We start from the raw sequence: 27,862 nt of genomic DNA, 5'->3' as shown, positions 1-27,862 counted from the left end.
AGAATAAAACCCCGACCTCCTGCATTCCGGGCAGCGACGCTGGCGGGAATGACTTCAGAATTTGCACTGGATGGACAGCAAACACTTCCTCAAAACAGAGCACGAAGCTTTCCACTTGAGAGCCCACTGTGGTCCCAATGCCTTTCCCAGCCCGTTTTCGCTCCTGCTCCAGGCTCCGCCTCCGCCGTGTCCGCGCTTGTCGCCCCGCCCCACACAGCAGCTCCGCCCCCGCTCGCTCCGCCCCCGGAGTCACTCCTCTGGCGTTGCTCCCTCAAAGCGGAAGTGAAGCCGGACTGAGGCTCCTACAGTGGTACCTCCTGGCCTTTGGTGACGAGTCGCGTCAGTTCCGACCCGGACCCGTACGCTGCTGCGCTGACGTGGCTACCGGAAGTAGGGCTGGCGTAGGGCCGCCATGTTGCAGCAGGTGAGGGGCTGAGGACGCGCAGGGAGGATGGCGGTTCCTGGGATGGGCTCTGCAGCTTCCTTGGGATTGGAGTCCACCTTCCCTGCGCCCGCTACTCGAACTCGAGGAGGAGCGGGGCGGCCAGGAGTGGAAGGCTGTGGGTAGTTGTCTGAGGAGGGTAGCTGGGGGTTCTGAGGCCTCTGGAGGAGGCGTGACTCGTGCGGCGCCGAGCAGGTACTGCTTGCGGCTGTGGAGAAGCCCGTTGTTGACCAGCCCGAGCGGGGGTCTCTCTTCCCTCAGCCCTTAGTGCGGGGGTGGAGGTGCGGAGTAGCGGCCTGCGGGCCTCTTAGATCCCTGACCCCCAGAGCTGCGATGCGATCTTGTAGGAATCGGCGACACCGCCAGAGCCTCGCTTTCAAGTTGCTGTTCCCAAACTAATGTTGTTGGTGATTCTCTCTTTCGTGCTCTTAAATTGTAGTCCACATGTTGGCAACCGGAGACTAGTAAGATTAATTTAATAATCTCTTCTTTTTAGAAAAAATTACTGTTTATAGTCACTTAGATTGTCTTACGTGTTTTTTTCTTTCGGCTCACACATAATTTATTGAGGGATTACTATGACTCACACATGGTTGTAGGCCCAGGGATAGGGCTGTGACCAGTACAGACAAGTTTTTTGCCCCGTATTTTCGGGTTAGAGAAGTGGGTTCTAGGAGATGGGAGTGGGGTGGGGAGACACGATAAATTATATAACCAAAGATATTTTCAGATAATTGCAAAGGCAGGGTGATGAAATAGCAAGTGTCTGAGGATAGGACAACGAAGATTTGTGGTCAGAAAAGACTGCTTATGAGGAGATGCCTTGAGTGGAGAAAATCTAATAATGGTTAAATTCAGCTATGTTACAGGAAAGGCGTCCTGATCCAGGCCCCAAAAGAGGGTCCTTGGGTGGGCGCGGTGACTCACGCCTGTAATCCCAGCACTTTGGGAGGACGAGGTGGGTGGATCATGAGGTCAAGAGATTGAGACCATCCTGTCCAACATGGTGAAACCCTGTCTGTACTAAAGATACAAAAAGTAGTTGCGCGTGGTGGTGCATACCTGTAGTCCCAGCTACTCGGAGGCTGAGGCAGGAGAATCGCTTGAACTGGGGAGGCGGAGGTTGCAGTCAACCTCCACTGCATTCCAGCTTGGCGACAGAGGGAGACTTCCTCTGTCCCAAAAACATTCTTGGATCAGGCAAGAAGGAATTCAGGGTGAGTCTGCAGTGCAAAGTGGCAAAGTGAAAGCAAGTTTATTAAGAAAGTAAAGGAATGGCTACTCCATAGAGCAGCCTGGAGGGCTGCTGGTGGCCCATTTTTATGGTTATTTCTTAGTGATATGGTTAACAAGGGGTGGATTATTCATTCCTCCCCTTTTTAGAACATAGTAACTTCCTGATGTTGCCGTGGCATTTGTAAACTGGCATGGCGCTGATGGGAGTGTAGTAGTGAGGACGACCGGTGGTCACTCTTGTGGCCGTCTTGGTCTTGGTGGGTTTTGGCTGGCTTCTTTATTGCAACCTGTTTTTTCAGCAAGGTCTTTATGGCCTGTATTTTGTGCCAACCTCATATCTCATCCTTTGACTTAGAATGCTCTGTCTGGGAATGCAGCCCAGTAGGTTTCAGCCTCATTTTACCCAGCTGCTATTGAAGATGGAGTTGTTCAGGTTCACGTGTTTCTGACATCTGAACCTGGCACCCAGGCCGGATGAGGCTGGAGAAACACAGCCATACCGACTGTTCCCACTATTTATGTATGTATGTATTTATTCATTTATGAGACGGAGTTTCACTCTCATTGCCCAGGCTGGAGTGCAGTGGCGCGATCTCGGCTCACTGCAACCTCCGCCTCCTGGCTTCAAGCGATTCTTCTGTCTCACCCTCCAGAGTAGCTGGGATTACAGGCGCCCACCGCCATGCCCGGCTAATTTTCGTATTTTTGGTAGAGATGGGGTTCCACCATGTTAACCAGGCTGGTCTTGAACTCCTGACCTCAGGTGATCCACCTGCCTCGGCCTTCCAAACTGCTGGGATTACAGGCGAGAGCAAGGCCCAGCCAGCTGTTCCCACTTGGTAAGTTTGTGACGCGAACCTCAGTCAAGCCCTTAGTGCTGCCAGGTGGTCATTCTCCATTTCTATAGCCCCTTCACCCTCTCACCTTAGGCAACTATTAAAACTCAAATCTTCAACATTTCTTCTCTTATCCTCTCTCAGCTGGTAATGTTGCTTCTTGTTTCACTGAAAATGGAAGCCATTGGAAGACAATTTTCACACTAGCTGCCTATTTATTTGCATGTTTACTCATGGTCTCATGTTCTTGTATGATAATTGGACTGTCCGTGCTCCATTCTTAGGTCTTCCTGTCTACTGTGTCCTGGTTTCCATCTCCTCTTGCCTACTGGAAGGCATTGTTCCAGTAATTCTCTTTCTTGCGTCGTCAATTTTTTAATCCTTTTAAATGTTTGTTCACATCAACATATAAACATGTTTTAATTTCTCTTACCTTAAAAAATGAAAACTTGACACCATATGCTCTTTGACTTGTCACCCCATTCTTTTTCCTTTAAAGACTTGTATCATGTATACTTGTCTTTTAATTCTTCCAGCCTTTCTTCTCCTCTCCCAACCATACTGGAACTGAGGTCCCCGATGACCTGTTAAAAATACAGTGGCTGGCCGCGGTGGCTCATGCCTGTAATCCCAGCACTTTGGGAGGCCGGGGTGGGCGGATCATGAGGTCAAGAGATTGAGACCATCCTGGCCAACATGGTGAAACCCCATCTCTACTAAAAATACAAAAATTAGCTGGGCGTGGTGGCCCTTGCCTGTAGTCTCAGCTACTCGGGAGGCTGAGGCAGGAGAATTGCTTGAACCTGGGAGGCGGAGGTTGCAGTGAGCCAAGATCACGCCACTGCACTCCAGCCTGGTGACAGAGCGAGACTCCGTCTCAAAAAGAGAAGAAGAAGAAGAAAAAATACAGTGGTCACTTTTTGGTTTTCATCTTACTTGTGAGCAGCATTTGACACAGATGATGGATCCTCCTCCTGGAGGCACTTCGTTTGGTTTCCAGAACACTGCCCCCTCCTGGCTCACCTCATGTTCCTTGGTACTTCTTTTTCAGTCCCCACTGCCTATTCCTTCTTATCTTTGTGATCCCTAATTATTGGAATGCCAAGAATCTGTCTTAGCCATCTTTATCTTTTTAGTTGTTCAGGACAAAAACTTTGGAATCTTCCTTGATTCCTTTTATTTACCCTTCCTCCACCTCCCCAGTCAACCCATCAGCAAATCCTGTCAGCTCTACCTTAAAATGTATTTGGGATCTATTTTTCATCACCTCCACTGCATCCACCCTAGACCAAGCCATTACTTCTTGGCCTCGTGATTGAAGTAGTTTTCTAATCAGTCTCCTAGCTTCATGCCTTTGTCCCTCCTTCCTCTCCCCTCCCCCTCCAGATTTTTACTACAGTAGCCAGAATTCTCTATTTAACAGGTGAGTCAGAACATGCAGTCTTACAGTTAGAACACTCCAGTGGATCTCCCTCTCAGCTTTTTGGTTTTAAAGATACTAGCATCTTAAAATGTCCAAAATCAAACTGCTGATTTTGCCCTGAAATCTTTTGTGTCTTCCCCATCTTAGTAAATGCACATTAGTAAATATAACTCCAGGAGTGCAAAGCTATTTGTCTTTTTTTTTTTTTTTTTTTAAATCTGTACCACTTACAGCAGTACCTGAAGGCACGCAGTATTTACTGAATAAATGAGAAGAAATCAGTCTTTCAAAGAGCAGGGTAAGAGAAGTGTTCTAGGTAGTATGAACCATAAGTGCAAAAGAACCTGATGGGGCCTAAGTTTGGCATGTTTAAGGACTGAAAAGAAGGCCAGCCTGGACATGGTTGCTCATGCCTCTAATCCTAGAACTTTGGGAGGCCAAGGCAGGAGAATTGCTTGAGCCTGGGAGTTTGAGACTAGCCTGGGCAACACAGCGAGACCCCATTTCTGCAAGAAATTAAAATATTAGGTATGGTGGCTTGCAGTACTCAGGAGGCTGAGATGTAGAGCCTGTAGTAGTGACCCCTGATTGCTCCACTGTACTCCAACCTGGGCGAGAGCCAGACCCTGTCTCAAAAAGAAAAAAAAAAAACCAGTCTGGCAGGAGCTTACATACTGTATAAATTTCCTATTGCTACTGCAGCAGCAAATTTCTATGTACTGTTGTAAAGTTCTGGTGGTCAGAAGTCCAGAATGAGGCTCCAGGGGTTAAACATCAAGGTGTGGGTAGGGGTTCTGGAGAATGAGTTTCCTTGCCTGTTTCAGCTTCTAAACACCTGGGATCCCTTCCCCATCTTAATGCCATCAGCACAGCATATTTGAATCTCTGTCTCTGATCTCTACTTTGCTTGTTTCATCACCTTCTCTGACTGACCCTCCTTTGTTTCTCTTGTAAGGACCATTGTGATCACATCATCTGGCCAGCCTGGGTAATCCAGGGTAATCTCTTCACCTCAAGATCCTTAACTTAATCCCATCTGTGAAACTCTTTTTGCCAAGTAAATTCACATATTCACAGGTTCCAGGGATTAGAACCTAAACATCTTTGGCAGTGGTGAGGAGGTATTCAGCCTGCCACAGTTCATGAAGGGTGAGTGGCCTGAGATAAGGTCTTAGAGATTGGCAGGTACCAGGTCATGATAGATCATGATAGGGAGTCTGTTTTTCAGTCATAGTGCTGAGGGGTTTCAGTAGGGGAATGATATGATTTGATGTGAAAAAGTCTCCCTGGCCTCTGGATGGCGATTAGACTGTTGGGATCAAGAGCAGAAGGCCTCAGCTTTTTATTCGTAACATCATACGGTGGATCTCAATCTTGGCTCTACATTGTGATCACACCTCAAAGCAGTTATATCTGAACCACTGAGGGCTGGACCCAATTATCAGCTTTTTTTTTTTTTAAAAATAAAAAGAGCATTCTAATTGTAGCGAAGGTTGAGAACCACTAGTCTCATAGATCTGAATCCATTTTACTTTTTCAGCCTTAGCTCGATAGGAGCTTCTCCCATCTGTCACTTACTGCATGGGCTACTTGGCCATTTTGTGCCTTTCAAAATATACCTAGTCTAGGGAGGCCTGTGCGGACTATCAGGGCCCAGCTGCTAAACTTACCTCCAGAAAACTTCTCCAGTGCCCTGTAGTAGGAATGATTTGCTTCCTTCCCCAGCTCCCATTTGTACTTAGATTTCTCAACCCTGATCACAGTCAGCTGTATACTATAGTCTCCTTTGCTTATTTACTCATGCCTTCAACAAATATTGTACCACTTGGCTGAATGCTCTGCTAGACACGAGGATTTATTACAATGCAAAGACAGTCCTGGTTGGGCGTGGTGGCTCACACCTGTAATCCCAGCACTTTGGGAGGGTGAGGTGGGCGGATCGCTTGAGGTCAGGAGTTTGAAATCAGCCTGGCTAACATGGTGAGACTCTGTTTCTACTAAAAATACAAAAATTAGCCAGGCTAATTAGCTGAGATGCACTCCTATAATCCCAACTACTGAGGAGGCTGAGGCACTAGAATCACTTGAACCCAGGAGGTGGAGGTTGCAGTGAGCCGAGACCATACCACTGTACTCCAGCCTGGGCGACAGAGCAAGACTTTCACACACACACACACAAAAGACCTTGTCCTCCAGGTCTTCCAGCAGTTTATATATGGAGGTAGGAGTGGGTAGACTTGCAATAAGAATACTCCGAGATAATTGTTCAAATGGAGATTTGTCCAAGTGCTGTAGGAACGTGGGGTTTTCAGAGACAGGTTTTCAGCTATTTCAGTATTTGAGCTAAAAAACTTGAAGGATGATTTGGTATTTGCCTGGTGGTGAGCGGGGCATGGGGAAGGGAAGCGTTTTCTGAGACAACGTGTGAAAGGCAGGAGATGGGAGAGAGATTGCAGTGTTTCTTAGAGACCATGTAGTTAACAGTATTGCTTCAGTGCTCAACAGTGCTCAGTGAAGACAGTGTCAGAAGCAAGTGTGGGGCATTAGATTCCGTGATCATCTATGCTTTTTGTGAAGGAGTTAAATTTTATCCTATACTTGTAGGGATGCCATTGAAAAATTTGAGCAGTAGAGTGACATGGTATGATTTCCATATTGGGAGGATTGCTCTGGGTAATGTAGAGGAGAGGCTGGAATAGAGAGGGATAAAGGCAGGGAGGCTGTTGAGTGGCACTAGGAGAGGAACAGGAGCAGGTTCGTTGTCGTTGAGGGGAATTGCAGTGAATTGAGGTGTGAACCACTCTTAGAAGCCTAAGGTTATGGGGCTGGACATGGTGGCTCACGCCTGTAATCCCAGGACTTCGGGAGGCCAAGGCAGGTGGATCACAAGGTCATGAAATCGAGACCATCCTGGCTAACACAGTGAAACACTGTCTCCACTAAAAACATGCAAAAAATTAGCTGGGCTTGGTAGCACACGCCTGTAGTCCCAGCTACTTGGGAGGGTGAAGCAGGAGACTCACTTGAACCGAGGAGGCGGAGGTTGCAGTGAGCTGAGGCTGTGCCACTGCACTCCAGCCTGAGCGACAGAGCAAGACTCCATCTCAAAAAAAAACAAAACAAAACAGGCTAAGGTTGTAAAAGGAAGCAATGCTTTGGGAAAGTAGAGGATTGAAGGGGAGATTCAAGATCAGGGTTCTTAAAATCTTTTTTGCCTAATAAGTGGCCTTGAAGAAGTTTATATGCATATGCTGATTAGAAAGATTCAGTAGAGGCCGGGCTCGGTGGCTCATGCCTGTAATCCCAGCACTTTGGGAGGCCGAGGTGGGCAGATCACCTGAGTTCAGGAGTTCAAGACCAGCCTGGCCAACATCGCGAAATCCCGTCTTAACTAAAAATACAAAAATTAGCTGGGCGTGATGGCACTCACCTGTAATCCTAGCAACTTGGGAGGCTGAGTCTGGAGAATCGTTTGAACCCAGGAGGCAGAGGTTGCAGTGAGCCAAGATCATGCCATTGCACTCCAGCCTGGATGATGAGCAAAACTCCATTTCAACAACAACAAAAAAGAAAGATCTGATAGATAGACTTGAAGGTAGAAGAAAATGTAAATAAAGGGGAAAATGATGAAACAAGTCCCTGAGGAGGCATGAAAAGAAGTTATTCTGAGCACAAATAATTGGTTTAGCCTTGGATAAGAAGAGAAGGAATTGTGAGAAGGGATCATGGAACTAAGGATGCAGTCAGATGATTTTGTGAAGGAGCCAGAAACCTTGAGATTATCCCCAGTAGCCTCGGCTTGCTCTGTGACTTGGGAGAGAACAGGTGAGGATAGGTGTTAAGTTTTTAGTAGCATCATCTGCACCCCAGAGTTTTCTCAGAAAGTGCAGCCTAGGGGCAGGAATGGAGCAGTTGAGACTTGGATTATTACCTGGGGTTGTTGCCAGATGATTTGAGGAGGATGGGATGGAGGATCTGCATGTGTCCTTTTCCTAGGTTTTGAATTCCTGATGCTGTAACCACATTATTTTATCTTCTATTTTGATGAGTATGCAGTTTTGCATGCAGTGACTGTGTAAACACTGAATATCCTTTTGCTTCTTGACCATTTATTTTTCCTACTAGGATAGTAATGATGACACTGAAGATGTTTCCCTGTTTGATGCAGAAGAGGAGACGACTAATAGACCAAGAAAATCCAAAATCAGGTAGGAGGAGAAGTTGCATGAGCTGTGTTAGTGTCCAGTGCTGTTCTGTATGTATGTCGTTGTTTCGCTGTGCTTGTGAATACTGCATGTTGCTGGTTTGACAACATGCAGTATTTAGTGTAAGACCAAGATGACATTTCAGATTTTCTTGCGAATAATTGGCATATGGAATTTTACTTAATACTGAGTTTTAAAATTAGCAGATCCAATTATTTGAACACCTGTGTTTTAATTCTGTGCTGTTTTCCAAGAATGTACCATTTCTTCATATAGTTTCTATAGATACATTACATTTTGATTTATTGTGCACATTTCAAAATCACATGACATTTCTATTCTAAATTTAATTCTCTCTAAAGAAATTCACTTACTGAAAGCAAATTCTACCTGAACCCTGCTAAAACGCTGTTTTTCACTTTTCTTTCATCTTTCATGCCAGTCACAAAAGACCAGATATTGTGTGATTTCATTTGTATGAAAAGTCCAGAATAGGCAAATCTGTAGAGACAGAAGATAGATTAGCTGTTGCTAGATACTGAGGGGTTTGAAGGTAAATGGGGAATGACTGCCAGTGGGTACAAAGATTCTGTCTGGGGTAATGAAAAGTTGTAAAATTGATTGGAGTGATGGTTGTACAACTCTGTGAATGTACTACAAACCATTACAAACCATTAGATTGTTTACCTTAAGTAAGTAAATTGTATGATATGTGAATTATATCTCAAAAAAGGTGTTAAAAAGCAAGAAACAGGCTGGGTGCAGTGGCTCACGCCTGTAATCCCAGCGCTTTGGGAGGCCGAGGCGGGTGAATCACGAGGTCAGAACTTTGAAACTATCCTGACTAACACAGTGAAATCCCTCTACACTAAAAAAAAATACAAAAAATTAGCTGGGCATGGTGGTGGGCGCCTGTAGTCCCAGCTACTCAGGAGGCTGAGGCAGGAGAATGGTGTGAACCTGGGAGGCAGAGTTTGCAGTGAGCCGAGATCGTGCCACCAGACTCCATCCTGGGCGACAGAGCGAGACTCCATCTCAAAAAAAAAAAAAAAGAAAAGAAAGAAACAAAACAAGAAACAACCTACCTGATAACTTTGTCTTAATTTCTGAAGTGATTTCTGAGGGCTAAGGAATTCTTTTGGCATGGTTTGAAAATATGATTCAGATTCTAAGATATAGTTTCCTTATTTCTCCAAGCGAGGTAAAGTTCTTTATTATATATTTTGTGAAAGTTTATATTCAATGAAGTGTTAAAGCCATCTGTGCATAGTGTATTTTCTGTGACAACAGGGCCTAGTCAAATAGTGAGACTTAAGAAAAAGAGAGGTAGGACGTTTGCTTCCTCCTAAAGTCATCTCTTATTTTGACAAAACTCTTCACAGTTACACCACGGCTAAAACATTTTTTCTCTACATTTGCTAGTACCTGTAGTAAAATGTAATTGCATATTGTGTTTTGGTTTTCAGACATCCAGTAGCATCATTTTTCCACTTATTCTTTCGAGTCAGTGCAATCGTCGTCTATCTTCTCTGTGAGTTGCTCAGCAGCAGCTTTATTACCTGTATGGTGACAATTATCTTGTTGTTGTCGTGTGACTTTTGGGCAGTGAAGGTAATTTTGATTGTTTTTATTTGAAAATTATATTTAATATGAAAATGATGTATAAAATAATGAGAGCATTTTGCATTAGTATTAATCTTTTGTTACTTCAAACCTTGTCTGTGTTAAAGTGCTAGATATATCAAATTGCATGTAGATTTTTTTTTCATTTTTTCCCTTTGACGATACAAGATGAGACATGTAGGTTACTGTGCTGCTGATTTTTCTCTGCCATATTCTAACCTACATCAGCTTCAAAGTCAAATAAACAAATGTGACTAGCAATCATACACCCTACAATGTTGCTTCTAATCCATACCATGGGTTTTGCTTCAGGCTTACCTGTAGGTGTGCTGTATATAATTTCTAGATAAGGCCCCAGTGTAGGTTGTCCACAAATACTTAAAAAATACCTACCTTTTGCAGAAGCTCCTATGGATGCTTTAGGGCAGTGTTTCTCAACCAGAGACAAGCTTGCCACCCACTGAATATTTGTCAGTGTCCAAATATTGGAGGTGGGAGGAGTGTGCTATTGACATCTAGTGGATAGAGGGCAGATATGCTGCTAAATATCCTAACACACAGGACAGCCCCCCTGCAACAAAGAATTACCCAAAATGTCAGTTGTGCCAAGGTTGAGACACCCTGCTGTAGGGGATAGAAAGGAGTGTAAGAAATGGTTTTAAACTCAAGAACAATGATTAGAGAGATGGATGGATGGATAGATAGGTACATGGATAAATAGATAATCAAGTAAGCATAATAAAATATTAAATATGGACTCTAGATGATATTTGGGTATTCGCTGTAAAATTTAACTCTGTATGTTTGAAAATATTCATAGTAAAATAGTGGAGAAAAAAAATCAAAGGCTAATTTTGGAGTTTCAGAGACATATACTGATTTAAAGACCAGTAAGATGTTACAACCCTATTCACACCCACCAATGTGTCCATTTTTAGATCTTTTAATTCTTGTTTTATTTTTTTTGAGATGGAGTTTCACTCTTGTTGCCCAGGCTGCAATGGCATGATCTTGGCTCACTCACAGCAACCTCTGCCTCCTGGGTTCAAGTGATTCTCCTGCCTCAGCCTCCCGAGTAGCTGGGATTACAGGCATGCACCACCATGCCTGGCTAATTTTTTTGTATTTTTAATAGAGACTGGGTTTCTCTATGTTGGTCAGGCTGGTCTCGAACTTCTGACCTCAGTGGATCTGCTCGCCTCGGCCTCCCAAAGTGCTGGGATTACAGGCGTGAAACACCGCGCCTGGCCATCTTTTAATTCTTATAGATATCAGAAGTGGTTGGCTTGGTGATGGCCAGTTTCCATAGGCCACATAATACCAAGAAGGAAGATTTCAAAGGTCTGTTTTCTTTAGGTTTTTCTTTTGTCCACTCTTCTTTGGCTTGCATTTATTTGAATTTCTTCTGTTACTTTATGCTCTAAAGTATTTAGTACATACCTACTCACAGTTTTGATATGTGTTTCTTTTTGTTGTTCATAAAATTTCTATTCAGCCAAACAGAATATGCTTTCCAGTCACATCTTCCTGATAATTTCCAAACTCTTAAAATTTTTCTGGGTTTAGAGTTTTAAAAAATGTGATCAAAATAGTTTATTTTCTGATAAGGTTTTGTTTTTGTTTTTTTGTTTTTAAACAAGGGCTTAAAAATGGCACCCTTTTATCCTTGGCAAAATTGTAGATAGCTAAACAATGGAGATATGAAGCAAAATTAAGAAGTCAAGAATAGGGAAGTTATTAAGTGGACTTCGGATAAGCAGGGTTCTGAAACAGTTAAAATAGAGATGTGTCATAATTGTTATAAATCTCAATGTACTTACTAAAAAAACAAAAAAGCAATCTTTATCTAAACCCCTAGGTGTCCAATCTTTTGGTTTCCCTGGGCCACAGTGGAAGAAAGAATTGTCTTGGGCCACACATAAAATACACTAACATTAGCTGATGAGCTTAAAAACACACACACACACAAAAAAAAATCTCATAATGTTTTAAGAAAGTTTACGATTTTCTCGGCCAGGCGGTGGCTCATGTCTGTAATCCCAGCACTTTGGGAGGCCAAGGCGGGCGGATCACGAGGTCAGGAGATTGAGACCATTCTAACATGGTAAAACCCCGTCTCTACTAAAAATACAAAAAAAAAATTAGCCGGGCATGGTGGTGGGCGCCTGTAGTTCCAGCTAACCTGGAGGCTGAGGCAGGAGAATGGTGTGAACGCGGTAGGCAGATCTTGCAGTGAGCTGAGATCGCGCCACTGCACTCCAGCCTGGGCGACAGAGTGAGACTCTGTCTCAAAAAAAAAAAAAAGTTTATGAATTTCTCTTGGGCCACATTCAAAGCTGTCCTGGGCAGCATGAGGCCTGTGGGCAGAGGGTTGGATAGGCTTGCCCTAGGTGATGTTAATGAAGATAAAGAAGAGGTAGAGAACGGAAAATAATTTAAACGTATGTTTAAATGCTAAAGCTTATATTGATTTTTATTTTATTCTTCACTCTGACAAATTGAGTAAAAAAGGTTAAATAATGGTTTTAAAAATTTAATGACAACTATTAGTAAAATTTAAAACAAGTCATGTGTCTTCTGAAACATTAGAGAAGATGGAACAAGTAAAACAATTCATAGAGCAAAAGAAGGAAAACAAAGCAAGTGTCAAGGAAGCTTAAATCAGAAAGCACATGTATAAGGTGATGTAAGTAATAGTAAATTCATTATAATAGTAAATGTAATTTGATTAATATACCCATTTAAAGACAAGAATATTAAGATCGGGTCAGAAATCAAAGTCCAAACAAAAGATCTAACCAAATTAATGACATTAGAAAAAATAAAAGAAGGGAAAGATAACATCAGATCAACTCAAACAAAAAGAAACTTGGCATTGTATGATTATCAGATGAGATATGAATCAGAATAAGAAAGCACAAAGAGGAACAAAAAAATGTCATTTTATGAATCACAGTTAAGATCATTCAGAGTAAAATTATATCAAACTATGTATAAAAAAATTAGAAATATTAGAAGATAGAAAAGCATTATGATAAGTCTAACAAACTACAATCTTTAACAAACCAAAGTGCCAAAAATAACTAAGGTCTGAAGGATCTGAATGAAATAATTAGCAACATCAATTTAATAGCAGTTTTTGGGACTTTGTATGACAGAATACTTTCTTGTAAAGTGCCTGTGGAGCATTTACAAAGATTGACTAAATATCACTGTGAAGAAAATCGAAATAAAATTGCCCAGAGCACCTACATTTTCTAGTCCAATGAAACAGAACTAGAAATTAATGGAAAGTGGTTGTCAAAATTGGAATTCTTTTTAAAAAACCAACTGCTATGTAATTGGGTTTAAAAGGAAGCAAAAAACTGTAAATATAGGTTATTTATACCTTAATGGTGATCATTTACAGTCAAGCTTTCTGAATATGTCAAAAACTGAATTCAGAGGGAAAATAATAGAGGGAAAATAATGGACTACTTGAATCCAGAAGTTTCAAAAATAAGCAATAGGCCTGAGAAATTAGGAAAATAAGCTAATAAAGATAAAAGCAGGAAAGAGTTGGAAAATGGGAACATGGAAGAGTTTGAAAGTATTCTGAGAGCATTCTTTGAAAATACCTCTGGTTTAGATCTCCCTTGCCAGCTCTTTTTTTTTTTTTTTTTCCCACTTAACATCTCTTCCATAGGAATTTTGGTTTCATAAGACTCTTCCTTTTCTTCTGTATTCCTTTCCTAAGGAGTGCCATCTGTGCTTCTGGTTTTGATTGCTGATCTGTAAGCTGTGTTGCCTCCCAGATCTGTATCTCCATTCAGGTTTGTCTTCACAACTCAAGGCCTCTCCTCATGTGTCTTCTTCACGTTTTTATGTGGCTGTCTTGAAGGCATCTCAGATCTTTTTTTTTGAGGTGAAATCTCGCTTTGTTGCCCAAGCTGGAATGCAGTGGTGCGATCTCGGCTCACTGCAACCTCCGCCTCCCGGGTTCAGGCGATTCTCCTGACTCAGTCTCCTTGGTAGCTGAGACTACAGGCATGTGCCACCACGCCTGGCTAATTTTTGTATTTTTAGTAGAGACAGGGTTTCGCTATGTTAGCCAGGCTGGTCTTGAACCCAAGTGAGCCACCATGACTGGCCAGGCATCTCATATCTTAACATATGTAGAATACTACTTGTCATCTTCCACTCCCCAAAAACTCTTCTTCTTTAAGTGTTCCCTTTCACAGGGTCTGGAATCACTACTTTTTTTACTTGAGCAAACGAGAAATGTATCAGTTGCCTCCTTCCTACTCCATATCCTATTAATGACCAAGTCCCATAAATCCATGGATTATACTTTATTCATTAGGGCGTCAGTGCCTACTACTCTATCTGGAATGCTCTTCTTGCTCCCACATCACCTTAATACAGGGATTCCTAATCTTTTTATGCCATGGGCCCCTTTCATAGACTCATGATAATGTTTTCACATATATAAGGTACATAAGATTACAAAGGAAGTCACTTATATTGAAATATAATTTAAAAATATTAAGTAAATTTTTGATTGAGTGGTATGTGTAGTAGTCCCCCCATTATCTGAGGTTTCACTTTCTGTGATTTCAGTTATTGTAGTATACTATACTAAACAGTAAGATATTGCATGAGGAGAACCACATTCACATAAATTTTATTAGATTATGTTGTTATAATTGTTCTATTTTTATTTCTTGTTATTAATCTCTTACTGTGCCTTACTTATAAATTAAACATTATCATAGGTATGTATGTATAGGAAAAAATATAGCATATTTAGGGTTTGGTATTATCCACAATTTCAGGCATCTTCTGGGGGTCTTGGATTGTATACCCTGCAGATAAGGGAGGACTACGATACTTTATAAATTTATTAATGGTAAGATCTAGTGGCAGGTCTAATAACTACTTTCACAGCAGTAGTGAGCATAAACAATATTTTGAGATAACTGCAGCAAGTATAGTATGAAATGAAAAATGTCTGTGGTTTCTATTGTGTCAGGGTGTTTTTAATTTTATCTATATTCGTAGTTTGTTGTCTCCATTAATAATTTAAAGATATACTAACTACTTTCAAAGCAGTGGTGAGCCTAAACAGTATTTTGAGGCTGGGTGCGGTGGCTCACTCCCATATTCCCAGCACTTTGGGAGGCTGAGGCCGGTGAATCACCTGAGATTAGGAGTTCAAGACCAGCCTGACCAACATGGAGAAACCCCGTCTCTACTAAAAATACAAAATTAGCTGGGCATGGGGCGCATGCCTGTAATCCCTGCTACTTGGGAGGCTGAGGCAGGAGAATCACTTGAACCTGGGAGGCAGAGGTTGCAGTGAGCTGAGATCGCCCTATTGCACTCCAGCCTGGGCAACAAAAGCAAAACTCCATCTCAAAAACAAAGAACAAAACAAAACAAAAAAAACCCTACAATATTTTGAGATAACTGTAGCAGGTATAGTACAAAATAAAAAAATGTGATTTCTGTTTCGTCAGGGTGTTTTTAATTTTACCTACATTCATAGTTTATTGTCTACATTCATAATTTAAAGATATGTTAAATTTCAGCCAGGGGTTAATGGAAATGAAGATAACATTTTTTTTACCCATCGAAGTTCACAGAACCACTGAATCTATTAGTGGACATCATTAATTAAACATCCCCGGTACTGTTGATTCTTATTTATTCTTTAAATTTCATTCCAAATGTTGATTCCTCAGAGAGTCATTTTCTGATACCCAGACTAGATCAAATTTCACTGTTAATACTCTTCAATCATCCCACACTTTTCCCTTGCAGGACTTTACCTCAGTTGATAATGGTACATTTGTACATTGGTTGTCTGCTCCCTCTTCACCTCTTTCTCTGAGAAAAGAGATGGTATCTGTTAGTCACTGTTGTATTACCAGCACATAGTAGATGCTCAGTAAATATTTGTTGAGTAAATAAACATTAGGAAAGCTATCAAAGGAATTTGTTACCTTAGTAAGTAGGAAAAGAGCTTGGTACACTTGAGAGACTGACTGAAGGCTAGTGTGTATAACCATTTTTGGGGATATGTAGTTGTAAAATATATGTAGCTATAGTCAGGATGTAAGGTAGGTCACAGTAACCAAATAGCAAGGAGTTTAGGGAAAATTAGGGAACGGGAGAAAGGGCAAATTGTTCATGAGGGAAAAGAGAAGGGGTAATGTTTATGGGTAGACTTGTGGCTTTCTCTGTTACCTCTACCTTTACTAGTACTGCCATTATCATTTTACTTAATCATTTAGCCAGGCCTGATATATAGTAGTCTTTGCTAACTGGATATTATGAAGGTAAAGCTGAAGGTTTTTGTTTGTGAAATGTTACACTTAAGATATGAGCTGATGATAGATCTTTAAATAATGCTTTTAAAATGTGCCTGTTTACATTAATCTTCACCAGAATGTCACAGGTAGACTAATGGTTGGCCTACGTTGGTGGAATCACATTGATGAAGATGGAAAGAGCCACTGGGTATTTGAATCTAGAAAGGTAAAGTGCCTTTTTTGTTTTAAATAGTGTTATCAGCTAAATTGTTTGTAGATTATATTTAAATATTAGAAGATGAAGTATTCAGAATTGAAAACACTTAGCAAATCACTTGGCATGTCAGTACTAAAGGAGATGGCCTTCTAGAATTTAATGCATTTTTCTGTCTAGTTCAGACCGGAAACAAGCAATACACAGAACAGAAGCCTTTGAGGAAAGACGCTGGGTCAGCGTTTATACAGTGTGCTAAGCTGCCTGTCAGGGACTGCTGATAAAATACCTCTGTGTTGCCTTCGTTAGTATCTCCATGAATCCCTCTATGCCCAGCAGATAACTGCTTTCAACATCTTGTTTTGTCTTTGCTCCTGTGGTCGTCTTTCCTTTCTGGGCAGGAAAAAGGAGGAGGAGGAGTGCAACTGGATAGAAAAGCTGATCAGAGCACTCTATTCTTCAAACCTCTGCCTTCAGGAGCCCTGGGGGTCCCGGTCTGTTTTGGGTTAGCCTGCTACACTATAGTGAATATTCACTTTCCTCATGGAAATAAGTTTTGGAAGCAGAGGACCAAATTCTTGGCGACAGTACATCAAGGGTATTGACAAGTTATTTTAAGAAAGTGGCACTGTGTTCAATGAGCCTGTATTCTTTTATATTATAGAATCTACCTTGGACACAACTTACCACCCTTGTAAATTCCTGGATATTGCTAAGACATTTTGATAATTGTCTTGAATCCCTTAATTCCAGTTTTTTCACCCTCTGGATGCTAATTTGACCTTTTAGTCTCCAGAATGATTATAACTGTGATTTCCTTGATCCTTAGTCAGAAAGGTGTCATTTAGAGCTTCCTTATGAATAAGTAGTACAAGTGCAAGAAGAATTGAATAGAAGCCTATCAGAGACCACTCTTTACTGTCATGTGTTGTGGTAAACCATCCATCCTGTCCTGAAAATGCAAAATGCAAAATTCTTGAGTTAATATAGATCAGTTCCTAAAATTACAAGAGTGGAAGTCATGTTTTTATGGCTTCTGACTTAGGACTTGGGCTGTCTGTATTAATATTTGAACTTGTGAGTAATATGTTTTTTATTAAACATGTTGAACTTTTTATTGATAAATCTCAGAACATGATAAATGAATTTATGTTCTTTTATAGGAGTCCTCTCAAGAGAATAAAACTGTGTCAGAGGCTGAATCAAGAATCTTTTGGTTGGGACTTATTGCCTGTCCAGTGCTGTGGGTGATATTTGCCTTTAGTGCACTCTTCTCCTTCAGAGTAAAATGGTTGGTGAGTATCAATGTAGAACTTTCAAATAATCCATTAAGATGTCTGATGGTAATCATAGGAAGCAACAACCGAGTTCTTATCATTAGGGATATGTGAAATTTTTTCACACAATATTTACTGATATCAGGTATATTTTGACCTTAATTATATTTTTCCTCCTAATTTGTAGTATTTTTTTAGTTCTGTTTTGCGATACAGGTTCTATTTTTCTTTGTGTGTGCTCATACATTCATACTTCTTTGGATTTGGAAACTTACTATCTTTTTCAGTTCTTCTAGTAGTTACCTTTAATTACTTTATATGTTTATATCGTTACCCTCTTTCATGAATTAGGAAATTTATTCAATATTTGTAGATTTCCTGCTCTGCAAAATGGGAAACTTTATACTCATATGGTTTCTTTAACTTCTCCCTGTTCCTACCTCTAGAGTTTTGCTTATTGTAGTCTTATTTTAGTCCTTCTAGTGGTTTTCTTTGTAACATTAATTAATGTACTTAAACCTGTTTATTGACTTAATAGACTCTGTTTAGAAAGGGAAGAAAATAAACACTCATATTCCTTCCTATGAGTCTCCTCCTTTCTTTCTTGTTTGTTCTAATGTTATTTTTGTGTTACCAAGTATTATAATAGTTATCTTTTGAAAACATATTTCTTAGTGGGTGTTCAGTCTTTGATCTGTTTTTTAAAAAAATCGATTCATTGCCTATCATCAGTCTTACTGCAGCTTCTCCTTTTACTTATTGGTTGGTTACATTTTCTTTTGACTCATGTTTAAACATATGAGCCTATTGACCATTCTTGAATGATGACCTGGCTGGATTAATATTCTTGGGTCACAGTTTGTTTCCTTTTGGAAGATGCTAGTCCATCATTTTCTTATATTGAATATTTTGGAGAAGTCTGAGGCCAGGCTTACTTAACCTTTGTAAATCTCTCCCCATAAGGTTTTGTTTTGTTTTTTTTTAGTTCGTGTAATCCGGATGTATCTGTATTTATCTTTCCATATCAGTTTTCTGGAGCCTGTGTGCCTTTCTGAGACAGGCAGACTAAAGTTTTACTTGGAATCAGGAAAATTTTTTTCTGTTAAATCTTTGCATTTATTTATGTTCTATGTTTTGACCTTTAATTTTGAAGTATTAGTTATGTCTATGTTGGATCATTTTTATTTGTTCTCGTCTACTATTTTCTTGTTGCTGTAATTATTCATTTCTTTATTTATTCAGCAATTTTAAGAGTTCACTGTTATGTCAGAGCGGCCTGGGGACACAGGGGGATAAGTTAGGGGACAGGTAAACAAGATGACTGTTCCAGTAGAGCTTGTGTTCTAGTGGAAGGTAGACAGACAGTAAAAAATGCAGTAGGGTATGTTACTTAATGATACAAAGTAATGGGGTAGAGAGGGCAGAGGAGAGAACAGTAACTATTTTAGGTGCTCAGCTAAGGCTTCTCTCTGTATTTCCTTAGCTTTGTCAGCTCCGTTTTCATCTCCTGTTATCTCATCCTCATGCTTTTTGAGTTCTTATCTTTAGGTTTTTCTATAGGGTGAAATATTCCCAGGAATGCTTTTATTTTGATGGTTTTTTTTTTCTTTCTGAGTAGATTCTTCACCTATCTTCTGTATACTGTGCTGCTTTTTTCTTTTTTTGCTATAGTTTTGCATAAATGCACTTCCCTTTGTCCTTATCCATTTTGCTTATCCTTACAGTGACAGCCCTGTCTAGCCCTTCTCTTTCTGCTGGTTTAGTGAGGGTGAATCTTCCTTGACCACCTTCCCCTGATGTCTGAGGCATGTGGCTGCTGCTCTGAGCTGGAGTTGCGGTGCTGGGTTTGGTGGCATTAAGACACAGGTGTGAGGTGCGAGGTGGAGACCTCGCCAGGCTCTGGCTGTCTTGGCTGGGCTGCCTGGTTTTGCGTTCTCTTCCTTAGTGGAGCTCTTGTCTCCTAGTTGGCTATGCACTCTCCTCTGGTTTTTCCCGTCTGCTTTGGATTGTTTGTGAGACCTTGGAGTTTTAGCATCCATCCAGGAGAGTCAGCCCAGTCTTTTTTTTAGCAGTGTTTCTACTTCCTTAAAACAAAACAGGGAGAGGTTATGTGAAAGCCAGTTTGATCCTGTGTTAACCTACTTATGCCTAGTGTTCCATTATTGGAACGCTAAGCATGTAGGAGTTATTTATATCCTACTGCTCAAGGTCATCACCAAAGTCTGATTTTTCACTCATGCAAAAATTTACAAAATTGCAACCTACAGTATAAATGGGTTAAGACTGCTGGGTATAGTGGCTCATGCCTGTAATCCCAGCACTTTGGGAGGGCCGAGGTGGGCAGATCACTAGGTCAGGAGATCGAGACCATCCTGGCTGACATGGTGAAACCCTGTCTCTACTAAAAATACAAAAAATTAGCATGGTGGCAGGCGCCTGTAGTCCCGGCTACTCGGGAGGCTGAGGCAGGAGAATGGTGTGAACCCAGGAGGTGGAGTTTGCAGGGAGAGATCGTGCCACTGCACTCCATTCTGGGCGACAGAGCAAGACTCCATCTCAAAAGAAAGAAATAATTAAAAATAATAAAAATAAATGGGTTAAGACCACAGGACAGGAAGGGGCTTCACCCAGGCTCTCCATGAGTCTCCCACCTTTTCACTTCTCTTAAGATGATCAGCTGTCATGATTATTGATGCTTCTGTGCTTCCTCTCCTGCCTTCTTCCCACCTGGTGGCACCACTGTGGCCAGCTGCAGGGATTTTCCTGCCTTTTTGGGCCATTGTTAGTTGGGAGGAGTTTCTGTTGTCATGGCTATTTCTGCATTTTTTTTCTCGGGTCTTTTGCTTTTCTGTAAGTTGCTAGGGATGGCAGTTATTAGTGAAATCTTCCTTAGAGCTTCTTTGGAGAGTGTGGAGCTGTGTAGAGCTGCTCCAGGCTGGCTCTTCGGCCACCAGCCCTTTTTTATGTTTGTTGGTATTAGTTTATTTGCGTTTTTAAAAACGCTGTTTGCTGTTTATACCTTAAGGGGAGGAAGATCTTCATGCCTGACTTTACTGCACCATCTTAAACCAGAAGTTTAACTTATAGATTTTAACATTTGTTGCCATTGAGTAAATTGATGCCTTAGCAGGACCTGTGATTGGTCTGTGAATTCAGGTGTACCCTTGCATGTTGATATATACATACCCAGCAGCGCCACTATTTGAGAAGCATGGGAAGTTAAAAGGACATTTATTCAAATAAAGACACAGTTTTATGTTTATGTAGGTAACTAGCAACCTCTTATTACACTAACACGTTTAATTCCATGAAACATAAGTTTAGAACAGAAAGTACCACCTCCTCGTCTTTTACTAGGAATGTGACCCTGTTCATTAATCAAACATTTAAATCTATTAATTAAACATTAAAATCAGCCATACATCTTGTTAAGGGTAAGGAGAATAAATCTAGATTGGAAAAAGACATTTCATTGAGCTCCTTTGCTTGTCACAGATATAAAAGAGTAGAATGGTCGATGAGCTGTTTATTCCAGAACAAGGGTTGGCAAACTATGGCTTGCAGACCACATCCAGCCCGACACCTGTTTTTGTAAGTTTTTATTGAAAAGCAGCCTTGCGCATTTATATATCGTCTATGGCTGCCTTTGGATTAGAACATTAGAGTTGAGTAATTGCAACAGAGACCGTATGGTCTAAAATATTTATGATTTGGCCCTTTACAGAAGAACTTTGCTGATCACTGTATTAGAATCTTTAACCATGGGAATTCCTCACATTGTCTTAATTTTTCTAATTGAGATTAATTAGAAATTTTTAAAGAATGGGTTTTGAGTTTCTTTTTCTCACTTCTCATTGATCCTAATGGGACCACCGTAGGTGAGAAAAAGAAACTCAAAGGAACAAACAGCTCTGCAAAAGTACAGTTCCCCTTGGAGCTGTCTCCCTTCTCAGGGAAGGCAGGCATCTGTTGATTGCTCCCTTAGGGCATTGCATCCCCTCTACTAGAAGCCAGTTGTCACATAGAGCAGAGATTCACCCCTGCCTGCTCTCAGTTTATTGGACTTGATCTACCTCTTGACTGTTCTTTTGTAATTCTTACAGGAATAATGAACATTTGAGCCTTTCCTGAGTCTCATTTACTTTTCCTAACTTTACTCACAGACCAGTGGGAAACAGAGAGCAAGAAGGCTTCCCCTTCACTGCATGCCCAGCAGCTAGTATGTGCCTGGCACATAGAGCGGTTGTGTTCAGTAAATACCTGCTGGGTGAATGACTCGTGCCTTGTGCAGAGCGTCTATCAGTTGGGTCTATTCTGGCAGCTGTCTCTGGAAAAGTCTCACTGGCACAATCATGGCTTTGCAGAGCTTCCTCTTCCCTCTCTTTCTCATGACAATCTGCCTTGTCTCATTTATGGCACAGAGAAAGGTCAATTTCAGGCCAGTAACCACTGATTATTTTTTTCCCTTGTCCCAGGCGGTGGTTATCATGGGTGTGGTGCTACAAGGTGCCAACCTGTATGGTTACATCAGGTGTAAGGTGGGCAGCAGAAAGAATTTAACCAGCATGGCTACTTCATATTTTGGAAAGCAGTTCTTACGACAAGTAAGTGTTTTCTGGATGTGATCAGTGACTGATGCAATTATTTCTAATCTTTTTTTTTAGACGAAGTCTTGCTCTGTCGCCCAGTCTGAAGTGCAGTGGGGCAATCTCGGCTCACTGCAAGCTCTGCCTCCCGGGTTCACACCATTCTCCTGCCTCAGTCTCCCGAGTAGCTGGGACCACAAGTGCCCGCCACCACGCCCGGCTAATTTTTTTGTATTTTTACTGGAGACGGGGTTTCACCATGTTAGCCAGGATGGTCTCGATCTCCTGACCTCATGATCCTCCCGCCTTGGCCTCCCAAAGTGCTGGGATTACAGGCGTGAACCACCGCACCCAGCCCATAGTTTAATTTTTATGAAACGCTCCTGAACAGAAGTTTTTTAAAGGCATTTAGTTATTTAAATATAAAGATAAAGATGTTTTAATTGCTCTTTGGGGGTGTTCAAGATATTCTGAAAGTGTATTGTCAGTATCCTAAAATTATTTTAAAGCCAGGAAGGATAAACTATCATTGATAATAACTTATTTTTTAAAAATTACTTTTAAGTTCAGTTGTTTTTCATTAATTATGGGAGCTTTAAGTGAATATCCTTGAAGAATGTATGTCGTATGGTTTTTTTGAGATGGAGTCTTGCTCTGTCACCCAGCCTGGAATGTAGTGGCACGATCTCGGCTCACTGCAAGCCCCGCCTCATTCTCTTGCCTCAGCCTCCCCAGTAGCTAGGACTACAGGCACCAGCCACCATACCCGGCTAATTTTTTTGTATTTTTAGTAGAGATGGGGTTTCACTGTGTTGCCAGGATGGTCTCGATCTCCTGACCTCGTGATCTGCCCGCCTCGGCCTCCCAAAGTGCTGGGATTACAGGTGTGAGCCACCGCGCCCAGCCTGTATGTTGTATGGTTTTAGGGAGAACAGTTGAATCACAATAGGACCATAACATTTGTACTCAGATGTTTTTTTCCCCCTAGAACATAAGGATTTTACTATAATACCCCAACATCAGGGTTTTCAGGAGGATGAGTAGTCGTCGTAGGTAAATAATTATTGGTTAAATCTCTTGGGAAAAGTGACAAGGTCAGCCAGGTGCGGTGGCTCATGCTTATAATCCCAGCACTTTGGGAGGCCAGGGCGGGCAGATCACCTGAGGTCGGGAGTTCGAGACCAGCCTGATCAATATGGAGAAACCCCATCTCTACTAAAAATACAAAATTAGCCAGGTGTGGTGGCACATGCCTGTAATCCCAACTACAAGGGAGGCTGAGGCAGGAGAATCTCTTGAACACGGGAGGCGGAGGTTGTGGTGAGCTGTGATCGCGCCATTGCACTCCAGCCTGGGAGTTTGCTCTTCTTCCAACAAGAGCGAAACTCCGTCTCAAAAAAAAAAGAAAAGTGACAAGGTCTTTATATGAGTAATACCTTGCATTTGGTTAGTACAGTAGGTTGGGCAAGTGATGTTATATAGGACAGGAATTCTCAAACTTGAACATACATGAGAATCACCTAGAGGGCACAAGATCGCTGAGTTCCACCTCCAGACTCCTTATTCAGTAGATCTAGGGGTAGGGTCTCATAATTTGCATTTCTCCCAAGTTTCTGGGTGGTACTGAGGGTGCTGGTCCAGGGATTACATTTTAGATAACTAAAGCCCTGAGAAATTAAATTATTTACTTAAGATTATACAGCTAATAAGTGGTACAAAGCTAGATCTTAAACCCAGCCCTTCGTACTCAAAATTTATCGTTCTTTTTATGCTACCGTACAGTTTCTCTTCCAGAAGATGAAAAGTAGAGAAAGTGAATATTCACGTAGGGACATGATCATCTCATTCTGAAGGATATTTGCATGGTCCCAGTATACCTTTACTGTGGTCCACCTTAGGGTAACTTTCATGTATGTTCTTATTAGGTTTTTATCCTTAGAATTTTCAGTGTTTCTGAAGGTCTGGGGAGGGACATGGAATACAGGTGAAATTAAACCTTACACCTGGCATAACATGGATAGGGTTAGTGTCTTACATGGTACTGGCATCTGCTCAAATGGGACAAACCGGACAGCTGGGTGGATGATGGTATCCATGGGTTTACTTCAGTAGTGTGTGTCTACTTTTTTTTTTTTTTTTTTTTTGAGATAGAATCTTGCTCTTTCTACCCAGGCTGGAGTGCAGTGGCATGATCTTGGCCCACTGCAAGCTCTGCCTCCTGGGCTCACGCCATTCTCCTGCCTCAGCCTCCCGAGTAGCTGGGACTGCAGGTGCCCGCCACCATGCCCAGCTAATTTTTTGTATTTTTAGTAGAGACGGGGTTTCACCGTGTTAGAGCCAGGATAGTCTCCATCTCCTGACCTTGTGATCTGCCCACCTCAGCCTCCCAAAGTGCTGGTATTACAGGGCGTGAGCCACCGCTCCTGTCCTGGCATGTCTACTTTTAATGTGATTGGGCCATTGTCTGTAAGGTAATGCTCTGCTTAGAAATATAGAATGTTTTCCTAGGCGTAGGCCTTGAAGTCCATGGTGTGTGAAGTGAAATAACTTTGATATTAAGGAGTTTTTTTTTTGTCTTTTGCAGAACACTGGAGATGATCAGACTTCCTGAATAGAGAAAACTTAATGTGCTTTGTTACATTGGGGAACAACTGAAGAGATTCTTGACTCTGAACCTTTTAGAGCTTAGTCCATGTTGCAACGAGGAGTGTTGGCTTTGTTTTTCCACTTAAAAACTTTATTTATAAAAAGGAAAAGTAGTTTTCATGTTAAGTTTTTATTTCCTTTCCAGCATTTGGGGCTAGAAAGTATATGTTGGCACTAGAAACATTGTCAAGATTTATTCTGTGGTGTAGGTATGCACATGTTCCATAGGTATGCACACAGCCATGTAATATCAGTATATCCCAAGTTAATGAAAGTGTTCATTTACATAGGTAATGGAGACCTTTGCATTTTGATCCATAAAACATGGGAGGATGTTCTTAGTCTGTCTCAAAGCTCTGTGTGTTTACATATTATTTCTGTAGATGATTTTCAGGAGTAAATTTTGCTTCCATGGTTAAGAGTGAGCACTTTGGCTTATGTATAAGTCAGAAATTATTGTTAGTTTTTAATATGTACTTCATGGGGAAATTTCTTAGACATATACAAGCAAGTGAAAACAGTTAGGGCCAGTGGTATTAACTACTTTCTAAAATCTTATTTTTATTTGTAAGAAGTCATTTACTTAAGGCCCAGTTAATATAAGTGGAATCATCATTGTTTGTTTAAGGAATACCCAGAGATTGCTGCTGTTCTATTTATTTTACAGAAAGGGTAGCTAGATTGAAAGCTCTTCAGTGGACCTTGCGCTAATAGATCTTTTACCACTAAAAGAGCATTATTCTCATGTCATAATGAGAATAATCATTTACATACTTGGCATAATAAATGCCTAAAGGACATTTTATTTTCTGAATCTATTTTTTTCTTGCTATAATGGGGATATTGTAAATTATGCATTTGTATTAATGGTATTTCTTAAAGCATTCTGTGTAACTGTAAACCAATCTACAAACTATTGTAGGCATTTGTAAATTCTGTTGTAGGTATTATAAATTTGTTGAAGTCTTAATCAGCAGATTATGTTGTGAATATATTTGTACATTGTTAAAATAGTTTTTAAGATTATTTGTTTAATTGAATAAGTGTCTTATTGGAGTGATAGCTTTGAAGGTGCAAAACTTTATATTTGTATAAAATTCTACTGTTTACAAGGCATTTGACATGTGTAATCTCATTTAATCCTCATGACAAATATGTAATACTTAGATGATGTAACAGAACTTCCGGTTATTGAGTGACTTTCCTAAGGAAAACAGATTACAGGAATATCTGTAGGATATAAAACACGATATATTAGTATTTTTAGAGAAAATATTTGCTCTAAATGCCTTTTCCTTTCTTAAAAATTAATAATTTGTTAAGAGCTTGTTTATTTTACTTATACTCAGCTGTTCTGTCTGGTGAGAAGAATTGATACTGCACTGAAGACATTTTAAAAGTTAATCTGAAAGATCTAACCTAAATCTTTAGGGTTGAGAGTCTAACAGAGGATACATTGGTATAATTCTTTTAGATAACTGTGTTGTTTGAACTGTAATCCTAAACCAAGTAACAACTGAATTTTAGAATATGCATGTGGCAGGAGCTACCATGTATTCCCTAATACTCGTTTTTCCCCTTCTACAGATTTACCACCTAATTAGCTAGGGCATGGCATCCTGGAATAAAGATAACCTTTCCCACATTTTATTGCTGTATCTTGGTGTGGCCACATGACCGAGTTCGGGCCAATGGATACATTTCCAGGAAGTATCCTTAAAAGGAGGAGGCATGCCCATCCCTTCCCCCTTTTTCCTGAAAGGTAGACACAGTGCAGGAACTAGAGCAGCCATCTTGGACTATGTGGTAAAGGCTTTGTTTTGTGAATGGCAGATAAATGAGGTAGATATTGTCTGAATCCCATCTTGTGTATAGCATCCCTGAACTGCTTGTCTGAATTATTTTTTGAGACAGAGCTTTTGCTCTTGTCGTCCTGGCTGGAGTGCAGTGGTGTGATCTCGGCTCATTGCAACCTCTGCCTCCTGGGTTCAAGCGATTCTCTTGCCTCAGCCTCCCTACTGGCTGGGATTACCACCCTGCCACCATGCCTGGCTAATTTTTGTATTTTTAGTAGAGACGGGGTTTCACCGTGTTAGCCAAGGATGGTTTCTATCTCCTGACCTCATGATCCGCCCGCCTCGGCCTCGCAAAGTACTGGGATTACAGGCATGAGCCACCATGCCTGGCCAGCTGTCTGAACTTTTAATAAAAGTGAAGGGAACTATCTTCTTCAAGTGTTATTGTTCTGACTTCTCTGTTGCTCATAGCCTAACTGGATTCTTGTCAATACAGTGCACTTTTGAGCATTATCCATGATTACTTCCATTTGTACTAACTTTCCATATTGTACTAACTGGAGTTGTTAGTACAGTACACTCCAGTTGTTAGTACAGTATTAGAAATGTAATAATTTAGTAAATACATAGTTGATCTTTATGTAGTACTTAAGTGAATATTATAGTTGCCACTGAGTTGCACTGTCCCAGATGCTGTTGCTACATAAAACTCCACCCCCAGAATTACTGGTACTGGTGAGAAGTCATTTTATTTTGCTCACAAATTCTGTAGGCCAGGAATTTGGATGGAGCACAGTGATGGCTGGGGAAGGAGCCAGGAAGTGGCATGGAGCTTTTCAGCCACTGACCTGGAGGTTGACATTGGCTGTCAGCTGTGGCATCATCTAGGCTGTTGGTTGGAACACCTACACTGTGTAGTTTCTCCTTGAGGGCACATTTGACTTCTTCACAACCTGGCACTGGGTTCTAACAATGAGCCTTCCAAGAGAGCAAGAGAAGTGCATGGCATTTTAATGACTAATCTTGGAATTCACATTATGTCTCTTCTGTCATACTTCATTGGATGAAGCAATAACCAAGGTCCATCCAGCTTCAATAGAAGGGTACATAGAGCCCAGTACTTGATGAAAGGAGTGTTAAGATTACATTATAATAAGAGTATGTGGGATGGGAGATACTCTTTGGAAAATAAAATCTGTGACACTTTAATCATTTCATCAAGACTGAAGAAATTAGGAGAGACTGAGGCTACGTGGTTTTCCTCTCTATTGTCCCTGGTCAGCCT

At 41.0% G+C, this 27,862-nt stretch overlaps 1 protein-coding gene across 4 annotated transcripts; it reads left to right on the top strand.

The window, feature by feature from the left end:
* Window positions 1-300: 300 nt before the first annotated feature.
* Window positions 301-26,426, top strand: TVP23C (trans-golgi network vesicle protein 23 homolog C). 4 transcript variants are annotated; one of them, XM_037987292.2, is made up of 7 exons: window positions 301-424; window positions 8,063-8,145; window positions 9,609-9,753; window positions 16,195-16,284; window positions 17,436-17,567; window positions 22,025-22,153; window positions 24,720-26,426. In XM_037987292.2, exons 1-7 carry the CDS (start codon window positions 413-415, stop codon window positions 24,744-24,746), a joined length of 618 nt encoding a protein of 205 aa, XP_037843220.1. In that variant the 5' UTR covers window positions 301-412; the 3' UTR covers window positions 24,747-26,426. The 4 variants fall into 4 exon arrangements, with proteins under 4 accessions (XP_037843220.1, XP_037843222.1, XP_037843221.1 ...); XM_037987294.2 differs by lacking the exon at window positions 301-424 and adding an exon at window positions 435-637; XM_037987291.2 differs by lacking the exon at window positions 301-424 and adding an exon at window positions 696-906.
* Window positions 26,427-27,862: the final 1,436 nt, after the last annotated feature.

This window comes from Chlorocebus sabaeus, chromosome 16 (assembly GCF_047675955.1).
Source record: "Chlorocebus sabaeus isolate Y175 chromosome 16, mChlSab1.0.hap1, whole genome shotgun sequence".
NCBI lineage: Eukaryota > Metazoa > Chordata > Mammalia > Primates > Cercopithecidae > Chlorocebus > Chlorocebus sabaeus.
The sequence above is the reverse complement of the archived record's forward strand: the minus strand, read 5'-3'. Positions and strand labels throughout refer to the sequence as shown.

Bases quoted from the DNA above. Each gene is read 5' to 3' on its own strand.
- TVP23C (XM_037987291.2), top strand. From the start codon at position 841: ATGTTGTTGGTGATTCTCTCTTTCGTGCTCTTAAATTGTAGTCCACAT. The intron at 8,146-9,608 runs GTAGGAGGAGAA...TTTGGTTTTCAG, and splicing joins CCAAGAAAATCCAAAATCAG to ACATCCAGTAGCATCATTTT. The intron at 22,154-24,719 runs GTAAGTGTTTTC...TGTCTTTTGCAG, and splicing joins GAAAGCAGTTCTTACGACAA to AACACTGGAGATGATCAGAC.